Below are 15,039 nucleotides of genomic sequence, written 5' to 3'. Positions count from 1 at the left end.
CACTGTAAAGTTTTCTCCTCCAGTTTATTTTCTGCACTTCACTCCACAAATTTTTTCTTTCCTTTTTCATTATATTGCATTTCTATTTATTTGTTTTGTTTCTAACAGCAATTGATCTTTTGATGTTTTGTTTCTATGAAAAAAATATTGCTCTTAGTTTTTGTTGACAGGTGTCTTGGTGTTTAAGTTTGGGGGACGCCCTATCCTTTTTCATACCTTGAGATTTCTTTACTTCCGGTAATGTATTTCTATACTACACATTGAGGGCAATGTGTAATTCAAGTTTGGGGGTATGGAAAAACACTTTGTCTATTTATTTTTGTTCTTATTTGTTTATTTTTATTTATCATTTTGTGTTAAAAAATTTGAAAAAAAAGAAAAAGAAAAATTGTGCTATGTTGTTGTCAAGTTTGAGTTAAACTATAACTGTGATTTGCATTTCATTAGCTTGCTTAAAGGGTTGAACATCATCATTATGTCATTAGAAGTTTGAGTCCTTTGACTTATTTTTGGGTAAAAGAGATTTCACTTGTTTTGAAATAAATTTTTATAAGCACATTAGCATGTTTTCTGTGAGGTATGATGTTTGAGCTTAAGCTTGTTCTCTTTGAGATTTGTTGGATGACCTATTGATGAATAACCATTGGCTTGCAAGATATATATATATAAAAAAAAAAAAAACAAAAAAAAGAAGGAAAAAGAAAATAAAGATCATGTTGAGTTTTTCACTGAGTAACCGGACCTCTTGCCTCGTTAAGCATTGAGTGTTCGCGTCAAAAGGTGTGAAGTTCAGTGTTAATTTATGATATGGCTAATCTGACTTCGTAGCCTTTTTTACTTAAGTTAATAAGCCCTTAGAGATGTTCTACATCTAGTGCCCTAAAGCCACCTGGCTTGGGAGTCATTGGCCTAACACTTGTTACATGAGTCAATTAGAAAGCTTAAGGGAGTTAGACATTGCAAAGCCTATTAAAAAAAAAAAAAAAAAATGCATATCTTGCCTCGGTTGTTTCATTTGTTAGGGATTCTTTCAAATTTTATGGAACTTGTCTTGAGTTTAAGCAGAAAGCTTCATGATTGTATGCTAATTACACTTTACACTTTTTAGAACATATGAGGTCTCAATTGTCCAATTATGAGTAATTTGATTTTGGATTTCCTTTTGATAGTGATGATGGTGTTTGTCTTTTTAAGTTTGCTCATGAATAAGAACCATGGTTTATGTGAAACTTCTTTCTTGTTAACAACATAGTGCACAATGTTTGTGGGTATCATTCCTGTTAAGCCCTCACGAGACTTCACTCGTCCACTAGGGATGCCTAGGGGTTTAAAAGGCTTGTTGCATATGCTAAATGCAATCGTCTTTCCCACGAAAGAGGATTTATGTTTCTTGCTTTCATTTTATTTTTCGTTTTGTTTTGCTAAGGGACTAGCAAAATGTAAGTTTGGGGGTGTTTGATAAGTGCCAAATATTGCATATTTAGACCCCTTTATTTACATCAGTTAATCCTTTAGCTGTGTCGTTATTTAATATTTTGTGTTAGTTTTGTATTTTTAGTGTTTTGTAGGTCATTGAAGAAAAACTGCAGCTTTAAAGGGAAAAATGCGAAGTTTGGAAGAAAGCATACTTTGAGAAGACATAGATTGTGTGGTTAAGTCTAACCAAATCTAAGGAAAGGTTAAATCAGATTAAAGTTCAGATTGGATAAGATTTCGGATCGGATTCAAATTCAGATTCTGCACATGTCATAGTATTTTGACCATAACTCTCCGCTCAAATATCGGATTGAAGTGATTCAAACGGCATTGGAAAGCTAGCTCAAAATAATACAATTTGTTGTGAAATAGGATTTTCGTAATTCGTACAGTTACTATGTCAAAATCGCCCTGCAATTAAAGGACACAAATTTGGACGAATCCTAGTCCGATTTCAGACTTCTATTTTGACAGGGAGACAGACTTCCGAATTATCTAGGTTTACTTGGGCTTCTAGGATTTCCCTAAGCCTATAAATAGACTTCTTTGCATTCAAGAAAAGATACACAATCCCAGAGAGCAAAATTCTTTTGTTTAGTTTTTCTTTAGGTTTAGGTTTAGGTTTAGATTTTATTTTTATGTGGAGCTAAATTCCCAACTAAGGTTGGGGATGAAGCCTCACCGATGAAGAACATCAATACTTTTATGTAAGTTTTTATTATTCTGATTTTATTGGGTTTTATATTTCAATTGTTTTACTTCTAATCAATTGTATGGAGTGATTCTTGGATATCTCTTGTGATTCAAGGATACATTTGATGATTTGAGATAATTTCATATGATTGATTGCTTGGCTTTTAACTCATAAAAATTGGATATCCCTTGTGATTTGTTCTACGGATACATCTGGTGTTTCAATTTAATTTGGATTCCTTTTGTGATTTGGTCAATGAATGGATACATGGGATGGTTTTGATTAATTCTTTGAAGTATAGTAAAACATGTCTATGATTTAATTTGTGAGAACTTCGGATTAATATTGATGAACATAAAGTATGTTGTTATGATTTTGTGAGTGTGAATTCCCAAACCTTAGTACCTTTATCCTTAGATTTACTTATTTTATTTAGATTATGTTTATCCTTTAATTTTCAAAACTCAAAAATCAAAACCCTTTTAGAACTAGATTAGGATTTAATTAGTTTAGATATAAATTGCTCTTTCAAAAATACAATTCTCTGTGGGATCGACCTCGCACTTGCAATCCATTAAACTACAATCGATTCGTGCACTTGCGAGTTAAATAAATTTGCACAACAACCTACTTGCATGAATTCCTCATATGTGTGTGCCTGATCAACATATGCATGTGGTATGGACTAGTTAGTTAAATCAATTTAGATGGCCTAGTCCTGAGTTTAATAGAAGTAACAAAAGAATCCATACCGTGATTCTTGGGTTAATCAACATGGGGAACCGGGAGTATATGCCATGCCCTAGGCCTCATGTGTTTGTCGATTTTCATAGAATATATGCTTTTCTAAGGAACAACTAAATCATGCTAAATCCCTTAGAAAAGAAAATAGTCAGAGTATACGCTATGCCTAACTCGTTGCTTAGGAAAATCTATAGCCTAAGGAATATACGCCATGCCCTTAGGTTGACAAACATTAGATATGCATAACATGATCAAAGCATTGGCATATTGTTATATTAGCTAAATATAATTAGTGGTGGATATCAAAGCCCTACCTTTTATTATCATCACTTAGACAATCAATCTTTGTTTTACTTAAGAAATTTATTTTTAAACAAAAATTCAGCAATTCTCGTGAGAATGATCATGTACTTGCACCATATATTACTATGTTGACTTTGTGCACTTGCAAGTAAAACGTACAATTATTTACCTATTAATTTAGGTAGATATTTGCACAATAGCCCTCAATGTGTAGTGTAGAAATACATTACCAGAAGTAAGGAAATCTCAATGTGTGAAAAAGGGGCAGGGCATCCTCCAAACCCAAACACCAAAACACTTGCCAACAAAAACTAATAGCAATTTTTTTTATTTTTTATTTTTTATAAAAACAAAAATCAAAAGATTAATTGTTGTTAGAAACAAAAACAAATAAAAATAACATGTAATGAAAAAGGAAAGAAAGAATTTGTGGAGTGAAGTGCAGAAAATAAATTGGAGGAGAAAACTTTACAGGGCTTCCCCCTATCATGCAAATGTCCAACCAATCCCTTCCACCCTTTCTTCTTCAAAACTTCATACCCCTCTGGAAAGATGTTTTGCTATCTTATGTAGAATTGCTTGCTTTGAAGGATCTTCTTAGGAAAGTGATTGCTAGATTTGTGTGCTTGTGTGCACAAGTCCTTGAGTATCTTGACATAAGATGGCTCTTTGAGACATTCAGACGATGAAGCTTTGGGCTCTTGATGTGTCTCAAGAGGGACAGTGATGCAGACAGAAGCTTCAATACACACTTCCAAGTCACTGGGCAGATTAGGATCCGTTGGGCTCCCTATTCTCATGGTGCTCAACTTGCTCTTCTTTCTCTTCCTCCTCTTTGTTGTCCACAATTTCCTCACTCTCAAGTGTGATGGTGACTTGGGCATGCTCATGATAAGAATTTTCGGAATCATCCTCATCAATCATGTAGTGCCTTTCAGCCATCAGCTGACTTTGAAGCTCTTCTTCCTCTATTCTATTGAAGTCAGCAACTAGATGACCAATCTGTCTTTCTATCTTGGTCATGGCCTGCTTAAGTTCTTGTATGTCTCTGCTATTAGCCATGTTGGAATTCCTTAGCTCCTGTATAACTTGATTGGTGAAACCTTTTATTTCTTGAATAGCTTGGGAGTTGGAATTCTTGAGCTCTTGTATAGCTTGGGAGTTGGACTGGTCGACTTTTTCTGTTAATGTTTTCATCATGTATTCCAATGATGATTGTGGTGTAGGCTATGGCATTTGAGTAATGGATTGATAAACAGGAGGTTGAGCTTGATGATCGAATTGCGGATATTCTAACTAGTGCAATCCATCAAATTGGTGAGCATAATTTCCTGTAGCTTGAGCTGATCCTGAGAAATCAGATTGGTTGCTCCAATTCGGGTTACAACAATTGAAATTTGAATCAAACCTCAGACTGGAGAAATTGGTGATCATTTGTTCATATGAAAAGTTAGATCTAGCTACTCTGATTTGGTCTAATTTGTCCCATAAGTCGTTGAGCTCAGCTCGCAGATCTGGACAATTGTTTTCCTCATGATAAGGATTGAAACAATATGAACATGGTTTATGTGGGTAAAAATTTTGATGGTAGCTGGTAGGAGATGATGTCCTATAACTAGGAGAGGCATTAAAATCATTAAAATGAAAATTCATGTTTCCCCCTCACTTTTTAGCATGCAAATATCCCATATAAAACATTAATCATTTTTTAAAAAAAAATTAAATTTTTTTTTTGTATTTTTAAATAAAATAAACTAAAAAAAAAAATGACTAACTACCTAAACAAATAAAACTAAAATTTAAAAACTCACAAAAAGGACCAAAAATAAACTTTTGGCAAAGATCTACGGAACTGCTGCCTTTGCTGTGAGTGCGCTCGAGCGTACTGTAGTTGCACTCGATCGCACTTGCGTTGTGTATGAATGAAGATGCGGCAGTTCACGAGCGCAGGTGCACTTAACTTGCTATCTTGGCCCCGAGTACGCGCGATCGTAGCAGGGCTGCAATCGATCGCACTAGCAGGGGCATGCGGAAGATGCTGCGGCAAAGCTATAAAATAAGCCAAAAAAACACAAAAAACAAACAAAAGAAAAATCTTTTTTTTTTTAATAATAAAAATAAAACAAAACAAATTGCAGAAAAAATAAAATCCTAATTATAACAAGTAGAAGAATAAAACTAATTTAGAAATAAATTTGTGTAAAAAATTAAACAATTCCTCGGCAACGGCGCCAAAAATTTGTTGTGCAAATTTATTTAACTCGCAAGTGCACGAATCAATTGTAGTTTAATGGATTGCAAGTGCGAGGTCGAACCCACACAGAATTGTATTTTTGAAAAAGCAATTTAAATCTAAACTAATTAAATCCTAACCTAGTTCTAAAAATGTTTTGAATTTTGATTTTTTGAAATTAAAAGATAAACATAAACTACTTAAAATAAACTAAGAGATAAAAGACTAAGGTTTGAGAATTTATACTCATCGAATCATAACAACATATTTTTATGTTTATCAATATTAATATGAAGTTCTCACAATTAAGATCTTAGATATGTTTTACTATGCTTCAACAGTTAATCAAAATCATCCCATGTATCCATTCATTGCACAAATCACAAGAGGAATCCAATATCAATTAAATCATCAGATGTATCCGTAAATCACAAAAGATATCCAATCTTAATTGAAACACCAAATGTATCCGTAGAACAATTCACAAGGGATATCCAATTATTTAGGCAAATAAAATCAAGCAATCAATTATGTGAAATTATCTTAAATCATCAAGTGTATCCTTGAATCATAACAAAATATCCAAGAATCATGCCACATATTGAAAAGAAGTAAAACAATTGAAATAATAAATCCAATAATATCAGATAAATAAAGACTTACATGAAAGTATTGATGTTCTTCATCGGTGAGGCTTCGTCCCCAACCTTAGTTGAAAATTTAGCTCCACATAAAAATAAAACCTAAATCTAAAGAAAACCTAAACTAAAAAGAGAAAAACTGTAAAATTTTGCTCTCTGGAATTCTATCTTGTTTCTTGAATTACAAAGAAGTCTATTTATAGGCTTAGGAAAGTCCTAGAAGCCCTAGTAAACCTAGATAATTCAAAGGTCTGTCTCCTAGTCAAAATAGAAGTCTGAAATCAGAATAGGATTCGTCCAGATTTGTGTCCTTTAATTGCGGGGCGATTTTGGCATAGTAACTGTCCGAATCAGGAAAATCATATTTTGCAATGAATTTTATTATTTTGAGTTAGCTTTCCAATGCCGCTTGAATCACTTCAATCCAATATTTGAACGGAAAGTTATGGTCAAAATATTGAGACATGTGCAGAATCTGAATTTGAATCCAATCCGAAATTTTATCCAATCTGAACTTTAATCCAATCTGATCTTTAATCAGATTTAACCTTTTCTGGGATTTGGTTAAACTTAACCACATCATCTAGGTCTTCTCAAAGTATGCTTTCTTCCAAACTTTGCATTTTTCTCTTTAAAGTTATAGTTTTTCTTCAACAACCTACAAAATACTAAAAACACAAAACTAACACAAAACATTAAATAACGACACAACTAAAGGATTAACTAATGTAAATAAAGGGGTCCAAGTATGCAATATTTGACACTTATAAAGATAGGCCCAAGACCACCCAACACTAGTATCAGAGCTCAGGTTTACCAACAAGTCTCGGCCCAACAGTCCACAGGAGAAACAGGTTGTTGCTGCTCCGACCCATGGCTCAATGTGCGGAGAGGGGGGAGATTGTTGGGGTTATCCCACATCGGTTGTGTAAGGGGCTAATGGTCCGTTTAAAAGTGTGAGGGAAAGCCTAATCTCTTGAGCTAGGTTTTGAGGTTGATAGAAGCCCAAGACCACCCAACACTGCCCCTTCCACAACCGATATGGGATAACCCCAACAATCTCCCCCTCGCACATTGGGCCCTGGGTTGGAGCAGCGACAACCTGTTTCTACCGTGGACTATTGGGCCGAGACTTGTTGGTAAACATGGGCTCTAATACCAATGTTGGGTGATCTTGGGCCTCTCTCAACCCCAAAAGCTAGCTCAAGAGGTGTGGCTTTCCCTCACACTTATAAACGGACCACCAGCCCCTTCCACAACTAATGTGGGATAACCCCAACACAAGATGACCAATTTGTTGCTCCAAACAATCTACTCTTTGATCCGCCATCGAACTTGGCTCTGATACCAATGTTACGTGAATGCACGTAACGGGATAAATTGTTAGGTTATGAGGAAACCTAAAACCTTTTCAAACACAAGGTTTGTAATAATTTCCTGCTTCCTTTATTGATAACATAATGGCCTTTAAATAGACAAACTTTTACAATATTTTCTAGGGCTTAATTATCAGCTCTTATTGAAATATAAACTAGGGTTGAGTCATCAAGCCTCTTACATGGAATAAAATAAAGATAATATCAAATAAAAATAAACACAATAAAATATTCTATCATATCATATATTTTAATATATCATAATATTAATAAACATTCCGCATAAACTCCATTCTCCTAACATATTACAATTACAAAATTGAAAGTTTGAAACTCTTTCAATCTCCAATTTGGTAGTTAATTCATCTCTACATTGTATTAAACTAGTAAAGGCATGAACTTTCAGCTTTCTTTTATTATTATTATTAATGTCTTTCTGTACAAATTCTCTTTTTTTGTTTGTTTCTGTTAAGAATATTATGTTAGGGTTATTTACTTGTTATTTACTTCCTTATGTATTATTAGTCTACTAGGTTTACCTTTCCTTCGTCTACTAGGTTTACCTTTTCTTAGTCTATTAGGTTACTTGCCTCTCTATAAATAGAGGCATCTGTATTCATTATCATTATTAGATTAGAATATATCAATACAATGTAGTCCATTGTGTGCTTCCGCTCTTCCTATTATTCTTCCGCTCTTCTATATCTCTCTATTATTCCAACATGCTGTCAAAGCATTCTAACATGGTATTAGAGCCACCTTCTGTGGCCTTTAATAAACGTCTTTAACGTTTTTTGGCGCTCCCTTCAGCGACAATCCCAATTTCAGTCGTTGGTGCACCGCCAAGCGGTTTTCAGCTCACAATCCGGCGCTCCCTCCGACGACCTCCAAAATCAAGTCATCGGCGCCCCACCAAGCGGTTTTCTGCTCAAAATCTATTCCACTCCTTTAGATCTACAGAGGAAGATCCGTTGCCATCGACCCTCCGAGCTCCTCCGGCAATTTTTCCCCGAGCCAATCGCGCCGCCATCGTGACTCCTCTCGGCCAAATAACCACCAAAAGTGGTATCTCGGCCCTAGAACTGTGGATCTGTGCATGGGCTTCACGCGCCCATGCGCTGCACCCGCCAACAGCCCTCCAAGCGTGTGCGGCACACGCGCCTCACGCTTCCGCCAGCCCCTAGCGCGTGCACCACATGCGCCAGCGTATCTTCTCCCTTATCAGCTGCCACGTGTCAGTCGGAGAACCCGCCACGTCAGCCCTAGCTCTCTGCCACGTGTCAGCTCGAGAAAAAAAATTGGATCCATTTTCGACCCAATCCAACGGGTTAGAACTGGATCTTCTCAAATCGGGTCAAACCTTCCATTAAAGGTCCATGGGTTTTCGAGTTTTGGCCCACTCAAACCAGTCCAGTTGTCTTTTCGGATCCAACCGCCTCGAGCGGAACCAGCGGGTTTGAAATCCGATTCGGCCCACTGGGTATCAGAAATCCGAACCGGATCCGTTCAAGCCGCTCCGACCCATCCAAAACCGGTTTCAAACCGGGTCATCGAGTTTGGATCTCCAACCCGGTCCAATACCGGTTTTCTAAACTGGGTCACCGGGTTAAGCACTTCAATCTATCCAAACCGGTCAACTTTGTCAACCCGATCCAATGGGTTAGACCCCATTCAATTAATTTCGGGTCAGACCATTTAAAGGTCCATGGGTTTTAGGCCTAATATGTTGGCCCAAGTAAACCAGCCCAATACAAGTCTCAAGCCCAATCTTTTGGGTCCAGCAGCCATCTTCAGCCACCAGTTGGCACTGCCAGCTGCCATCAACCGCCTTTGGCCGTACACCTCTGGCCACCTCTAGCGACTTTTCCGGCGGACTTCAAAAAAAAAAAAAAAAAATCCTTTTCTTTTTCCCAAACCTTGAGTTTGAGGGGGGGATATTGGAGTATTTGATAAATCACCCAGATCCAAGATTTTCAACCCAACGGGTTAGAACCGGGTTCTGCCGCCGCCAGCCTCTGTGCACCGCCTTCGACAGCCCAACTCCGACCGTCACTCTGGCAACTCTTTTGGCACAAGCAGCTTTTTCGGCAAATTCATTTTTCTTTCCCTTTTCTTTTACCCAAACTCACGTTTACACATTGAGTTTGAGGGAGGATGTTAAGAATATTATATTAGGGTTATTTACTTATTATTTACTTCCTCATGTATTATTAGTCTACTAGGTTTACCTTTCCTTAGTTTACTATGTTTACTTTTCTTTAGTCTATTAGGTTTACCTTTCTTTAGTCTATTAGGTTACTTGCTTCTCTATAAATTAGATTAGAATATATCAATACAATGTAGTCCATCGTGTGCTTCCGCTCTTCTTATTATTCTTCCGCTCTTCTATATCTTTCTATTATTCCAACATGCTATCAAAGCATTCTAACAGTTTCTAAATGCCGTTTGACTCTCTACACAAGCTGTCATTTAGTTCATTTTCTTCTTGTTCTTAAGTTTGAAAGAACACAGTGGCGTTTTAACTGGTATTTCTTTCTCTACTTAATTCTTTTCTTTTTTTTGTTATATTTTAAAATGGGCCTATCATATATTTTCTATGCAGTAGAACATATAAAAACAAAAAAATCAAAAACAAAAAATCAAAATTTTATTATTATTTTAATTCGACCCATTAAATATGAATTTTTGACTTCTGGGCCAAAAGGCATCCATATATCGTCTACTGGACGTCTTTCTTTGGCGTGTAAAGCATTCACCAAAGTCGGTCATGGGAAGACCGTCTAGAAGCCAAAATTCCAACCCAAGACGCGTTTGATACTGACCATAACTTTTTAAGTGTTTCTACTCGACTCTCATTTTCCATGAACCTCTTTCTCGCTATTGCCTCAAAAAATATAAAACCATATATATATATAAACAAACACGTCTCTAGCACCCCTACCACAAGCAATTAATCCCACTTCTTCGGCTCATCCTAGAGAAGGAAACACAAATTTTCACTTTTCTAAGCAAAAAATAAAAAAGAAAAAATGGCTGAGAAGTCAAACCAGCCCTTGGCACCCGCAAATAGGCACACCAGAAGCGATGAAGAATCGGACACGTTGCAAACCAAGGAGCTCCGGCGGAAGAAACGAGTCAAGTTGGCCGTATATATTGCTGCTTTTGCTGTGTTTCAGACCGTGGTCATCTTGGTCTTCGCTCTCACTGTGATGCGCGTCAGGACACCTAAGGTCAGGTTGGGCACTGTCACCTTCAAAAATATGACCACCGGCAACCTAACATCTCCTTCCTTCGACATAAGCTTCGCAACCCAGGTGAGGGAACGAGCGGAACCACCCCTAGTCTTAGGGTTCCCGGCGGTTCACCCTAAAATTTAGAAACACTTCTTTGCATGTTTCGTGAAATGTTTAATTGAAATATGAGATAAATAATATTGGTTATGAGACCAGATTCGAACTGAGTTCCCGTTCTCTGATTCTATACTTAATTACCACTTATCCTATAAATTTAAGCTTGCTAGCGACCTAACATCGCCTTCCTTCCATATAAGCTTCACAACCTAAGTGAGAGCATAGATGGAACCACCCCTAGTCTTGGGGTTTCGGGTCACCCCAAAATTTGAAAACACTTCTTCGCACGTTTCATAAAATTTTTAATTGAAATATGAGGTAAATGATGGTCATGAGATAGGGTTCGAACTCAGTACCCCTTCTCTGATATCATATTAATTCACCACTTGTTCTACAAAATTTAAGCCTATAAGATAGAAAGAAGTAAATTTAATTATTTAATCAATAGTTTAACACTCCTCCAAAAGCCTGGACTCAAAACGTGAAATATTTAATTGAAATTGATGAATTTAATTGAAATATTTAATTCAAACTCATGACATTTTCTGAATTTTTAGGTGTGTCTGTCTCTAAAATTCTAATTCCACCCTTGCAGGTGAGCGTGAAGAACACAAATTTTGGCCCCTACAAGTACGATAGCACCAATGTGACGTTCACGTACCAGGGTGTGATAGTGGGAAGGGTGAGTATTCCTAAGGGCAAGGCTGGGCTTCGTTCCACCAAAAAAGTAAGTGTGACGGTGTATGTGAATTCAAATGTGCTATCAAGCATTCCGAGTCTTGGGAGTGACTTGAGTGCCAGGGTGTTGGCTCTCAACAGCCATGCAAAGCTTAGTGGGAAAGTGGAATTGATATTTGTGATGAAGAAGAAGAAGTCAACTGAAATGAATTGCACCATGAATATCAATATCTCAACAGAGGAGCTTCAAGATTTGAATTGCAAGTGAAAAAAAAATAATAATAATAATTAAAATAAAAATAAATTGCTGTTTTATTTCTTTTCTTTTTCTTCCTGGGTGTGTTTGATTTTTTTTATATTTGGTACTTAGGATGTTTTTATTATGATAGCAGGAATGTATATATAGTGATCTCGATCGTATTTAAAAATAAAGAGAAAAATAAAAAATAAAATCAATCCAGTTGGTTTACTTGATTTGTAATTAGTTCATTGGAATATCAAAATAAATTCAGAAGTATCTTAGGTATCCCAAAAAACCAATTACTGTACAGTAAAATTTTGTCAACTTATGAAACAGATTCCAATAGTATAACACATCAAAACCAATAAAATTATGACTCACCTCCCATCACATAATAAAATTAAGTTCTCTCAAAATAATAATAATAACAATAATAAAGGAGGATAAAGAGTAACAAGGGTGCACAACTGAACGTCTAGTAGTATGCTGGAGTTTAATTACTAATCAGAAAAATTAAAATTACAAAATAAAAAAAAAATAAAATAAAAATTGTCAGTTTGCAAAAACAGTTTCAATGCAATTAAAAGGGTAAAACTATTCTAGTCAAGGTTGTGGGCCTCCATTCATCTCCAAAAGCGATGCTTGCATTACACGGTCCGGAATGGGTCCTAGGAAAAATAACTCCAACTGAAAAAGGCTTTAAATTAGCTCAACAATTTCATCAAGAATTAATATTTGACCAGCTCTTTTGTTTTTTTTTACTAGGCCGGGAAGGGTATTAAAAAAGGATGCCCATTTCTGCTGTTGAAATAATGATGATGCGAAAAATATAGTAGAAGCAATAGAAAAAGAACACAAAAGTTACAGGTGATTCGGCGTTAGACACCTACGTCCACCACTCAGAATACACCAAGAGCTACATTGTGCTCATTAACTTTTATTGTCTATAATAAAAAAGGTCTCTATTTATAGAATAATGTCTAGAGAATAACTTCTATAGGGTCGTGGCACAAACCGAGGCCTTTGTGCCCTCCAATAAGAAGGCGACACATCAGCGTGGAACACTATAACAAAAATATGGTGTTCCACCTAATTTTTTTCTAAAATACCTAAAACAAAATACCTTTTAGAATAATCTTTTCATATTTTTCTCAAAAACCACCCCAGCCACCGACCTGCCGCCGGAGACGACGCCAGCCAGTACAGAGAAAGCCGGAGATGACGGATACGACCCCTACAGAAAACGCCAGGTAAGAACCAAGCTCTTCCTCCCTCTCTCCGGTGCCCCTCTCTCCCACCAGCGGTGGTAGAGCTGTGGGGCAATTGAGAACAAAGAAAAAAATTGTTCTCTGTTGCCCGGCAGCAAAGAACAGAGAAAATTTTTTTTCTTTGCTGCCGGGCAATAGAGAAAAATTTTTTTTGTCTGTTCTCTGCTGTCGGGCAACATAGAACAGAGAAATTTTTTTTTTCTCTACTACCGTCGGTGAGAGAGAGGGGCATCGGAGAGGGGGAGGAGGAGCTTGGTTCTTACCCGGCGTTTTTTGTAGGGGTCGTATTCGTCATCTCCGGCTTTCTCCGTACCGGCCAGCGTCGTCTTCGGCGGTAGGTTGGTGGCTGGAGTGGTTTTGGAGAAAAATATGAAAAAGTTATTCTAGAAAGTGTTTTGTTTTAGGTATTCTAGAAAAAAGATTAGGTAGAACACCATATTTTTGTTATAGTGTTCCACGCTGATGTGTCGCCTTTTTATTGAAGGGCACAAAAGCCTTGGTTTGTGCCACGACCCTATAGAAGTTATTCTCTAATGTCTAAATACAAGTATAGTAATCAAATCCTCTTGATTTGATTATAATCCCAATATTTGATTACAATCAACCTATAAATAGGAAATATTTGATATCAATGTACCTGCCAGCGATGGTGGCAAGTAGGTGAATTCAGATTCAAAAGGGCTGACAACGGGCCAAACTTCAAAAGGGGCCGACAACGAGGCAGGGCTAACAATGAGTCAAATTCCAAAGGGGCCGATGACAGGCCAAAATTCAAAAGGGGCCGACAACAGGCCAAGGCTGACAATGAGCCAAAACTTCAAAAGGGCTGACTAGGGCCAAAACGTCAAAAGGGCCAACTATGGGCCAGGGCCGACTTGGGCCAAAAATAAAAAGAAAATGAGCCCACTTGGGCGGTTATCAAATCGGCGCACCAAACCTAATCGGCGTGAGCCGCACGTGATGTGGTCTGGACCTCTTCTTTATTTTTTTTTTCTCGAATTTGAAGATGGTGCGGGCAACTCCACTATAGGTTTGTGAGCTTCACTAAAAGAGGCGTTGATTCGATGTAGGCGAGTGCAAGAGGCACTCTGTGAGCTTGGTCTCACCAGCAAAGATCAGGTGCAAGCGCGTTCAAGACTGGACGGTTGCACATGTGGGCGTGTGGCTGAGTCTGGGCACTAAATCGGATTTGGGGAGTGACTTGTGTGGCTGGATCAAAACAAAAGGTGAAGAATGATGGTGGGTTTCCTGCAACGATGGCAAAAGTACTGGTTGTAGGGAGATAAATGGCGACGAACCTTGGAACGCAGCCAACTAGGGAAGGTGGCATCCAGTAGTAACCTTATACCAAAGTATTTTTAGTCATTTAATAAACTCCCTGGGTGTCACAAGCACTATCTCGAGGGACCTGTAATACAATGCCGGTACCCCGACCATTGTATGCTACTATCCATAAATCTAGCAGCCCGACCAAGTTCGACCTCGGGTGGCCCACCCTACTAATGATATACATCCTGTAGTGACCACCCATTAAGGTTGCGCCAGTCATGAAAGAACTATTGGATCCAAGGCCTATATAACAACACACATTTGACCATAAAGTTAACATATATAGTAAGCCCATGATCGTTATCCTGCACGTACCAGTGTATAATGTCATACGATACAATTAATCTTGTCCGTATTTTACATGCATGCTTTTACAAATCTCAGTGTCATTATCTTGTTAAGTAACACATTTTCACAAATGATAGAGATCATGGTACAGCAAAGTGTATATCATGAGAGTTGTAAATATACATATTTTGGTACACAAAATAGTCGTGTAATGCGGGAAAATAAATAGCGAGCATTATGTGAGTTAAAACTCACCTAGGTCGAACAAGTTCTTCGAATATTCCTTCAAACGATCCAGGTTTTTCAAAACTATGGAAAACCTCTCATTAGTCCTAAGTCCAACTAAAACAAACATAAGACTTAGTAACAAAGGTCGTAGGGTGCTCGGCCAAAAAGGCCTTCCCCTGAACGTCTCTGG

General features: G+C 37.3%; 1 protein-coding gene across 1 annotated transcript; it reads left to right on the top strand.

Moving 5' to 3' along the window:
- The first annotated feature begins 10,472 nt into the window (after positions 1 to 10,472).
- LOC132183414 (late embryogenesis abundant protein At1g64065-like) lies at positions 10,473 to 11,763 on the top strand. The gene is made up of 2 exons (XM_059596844.2): positions 10,473 to 10,781; positions 11,413 to 11,763. The coding sequence occupies exons 1-2, from the start codon at positions 10,497 to 10,499 to the stop codon at positions 11,761 to 11,763; spliced, it is 636 nt and encodes a 211-aa protein (XP_059452827.2). The 5' UTR covers positions 10,473 to 10,496.
- Positions 11,764 to 15,039: the final 3,276 nt, after the last annotated feature.

The sequence above is a fragment of the Corylus avellana genome, chromosome 5 (assembly GCF_965113065.1).
Source record: "Corylus avellana chromosome 5, dhCorAvel1.hap1.2, whole genome shotgun sequence".
Taxonomy (NCBI): Eukaryota; Viridiplantae; Streptophyta; class Magnoliopsida; order Fagales; family Betulaceae; genus Corylus; species Corylus avellana.
The sequence above is the reverse complement of the archived record's forward strand: the minus strand, read 5'-3'. Positions and strand labels throughout refer to the sequence as shown.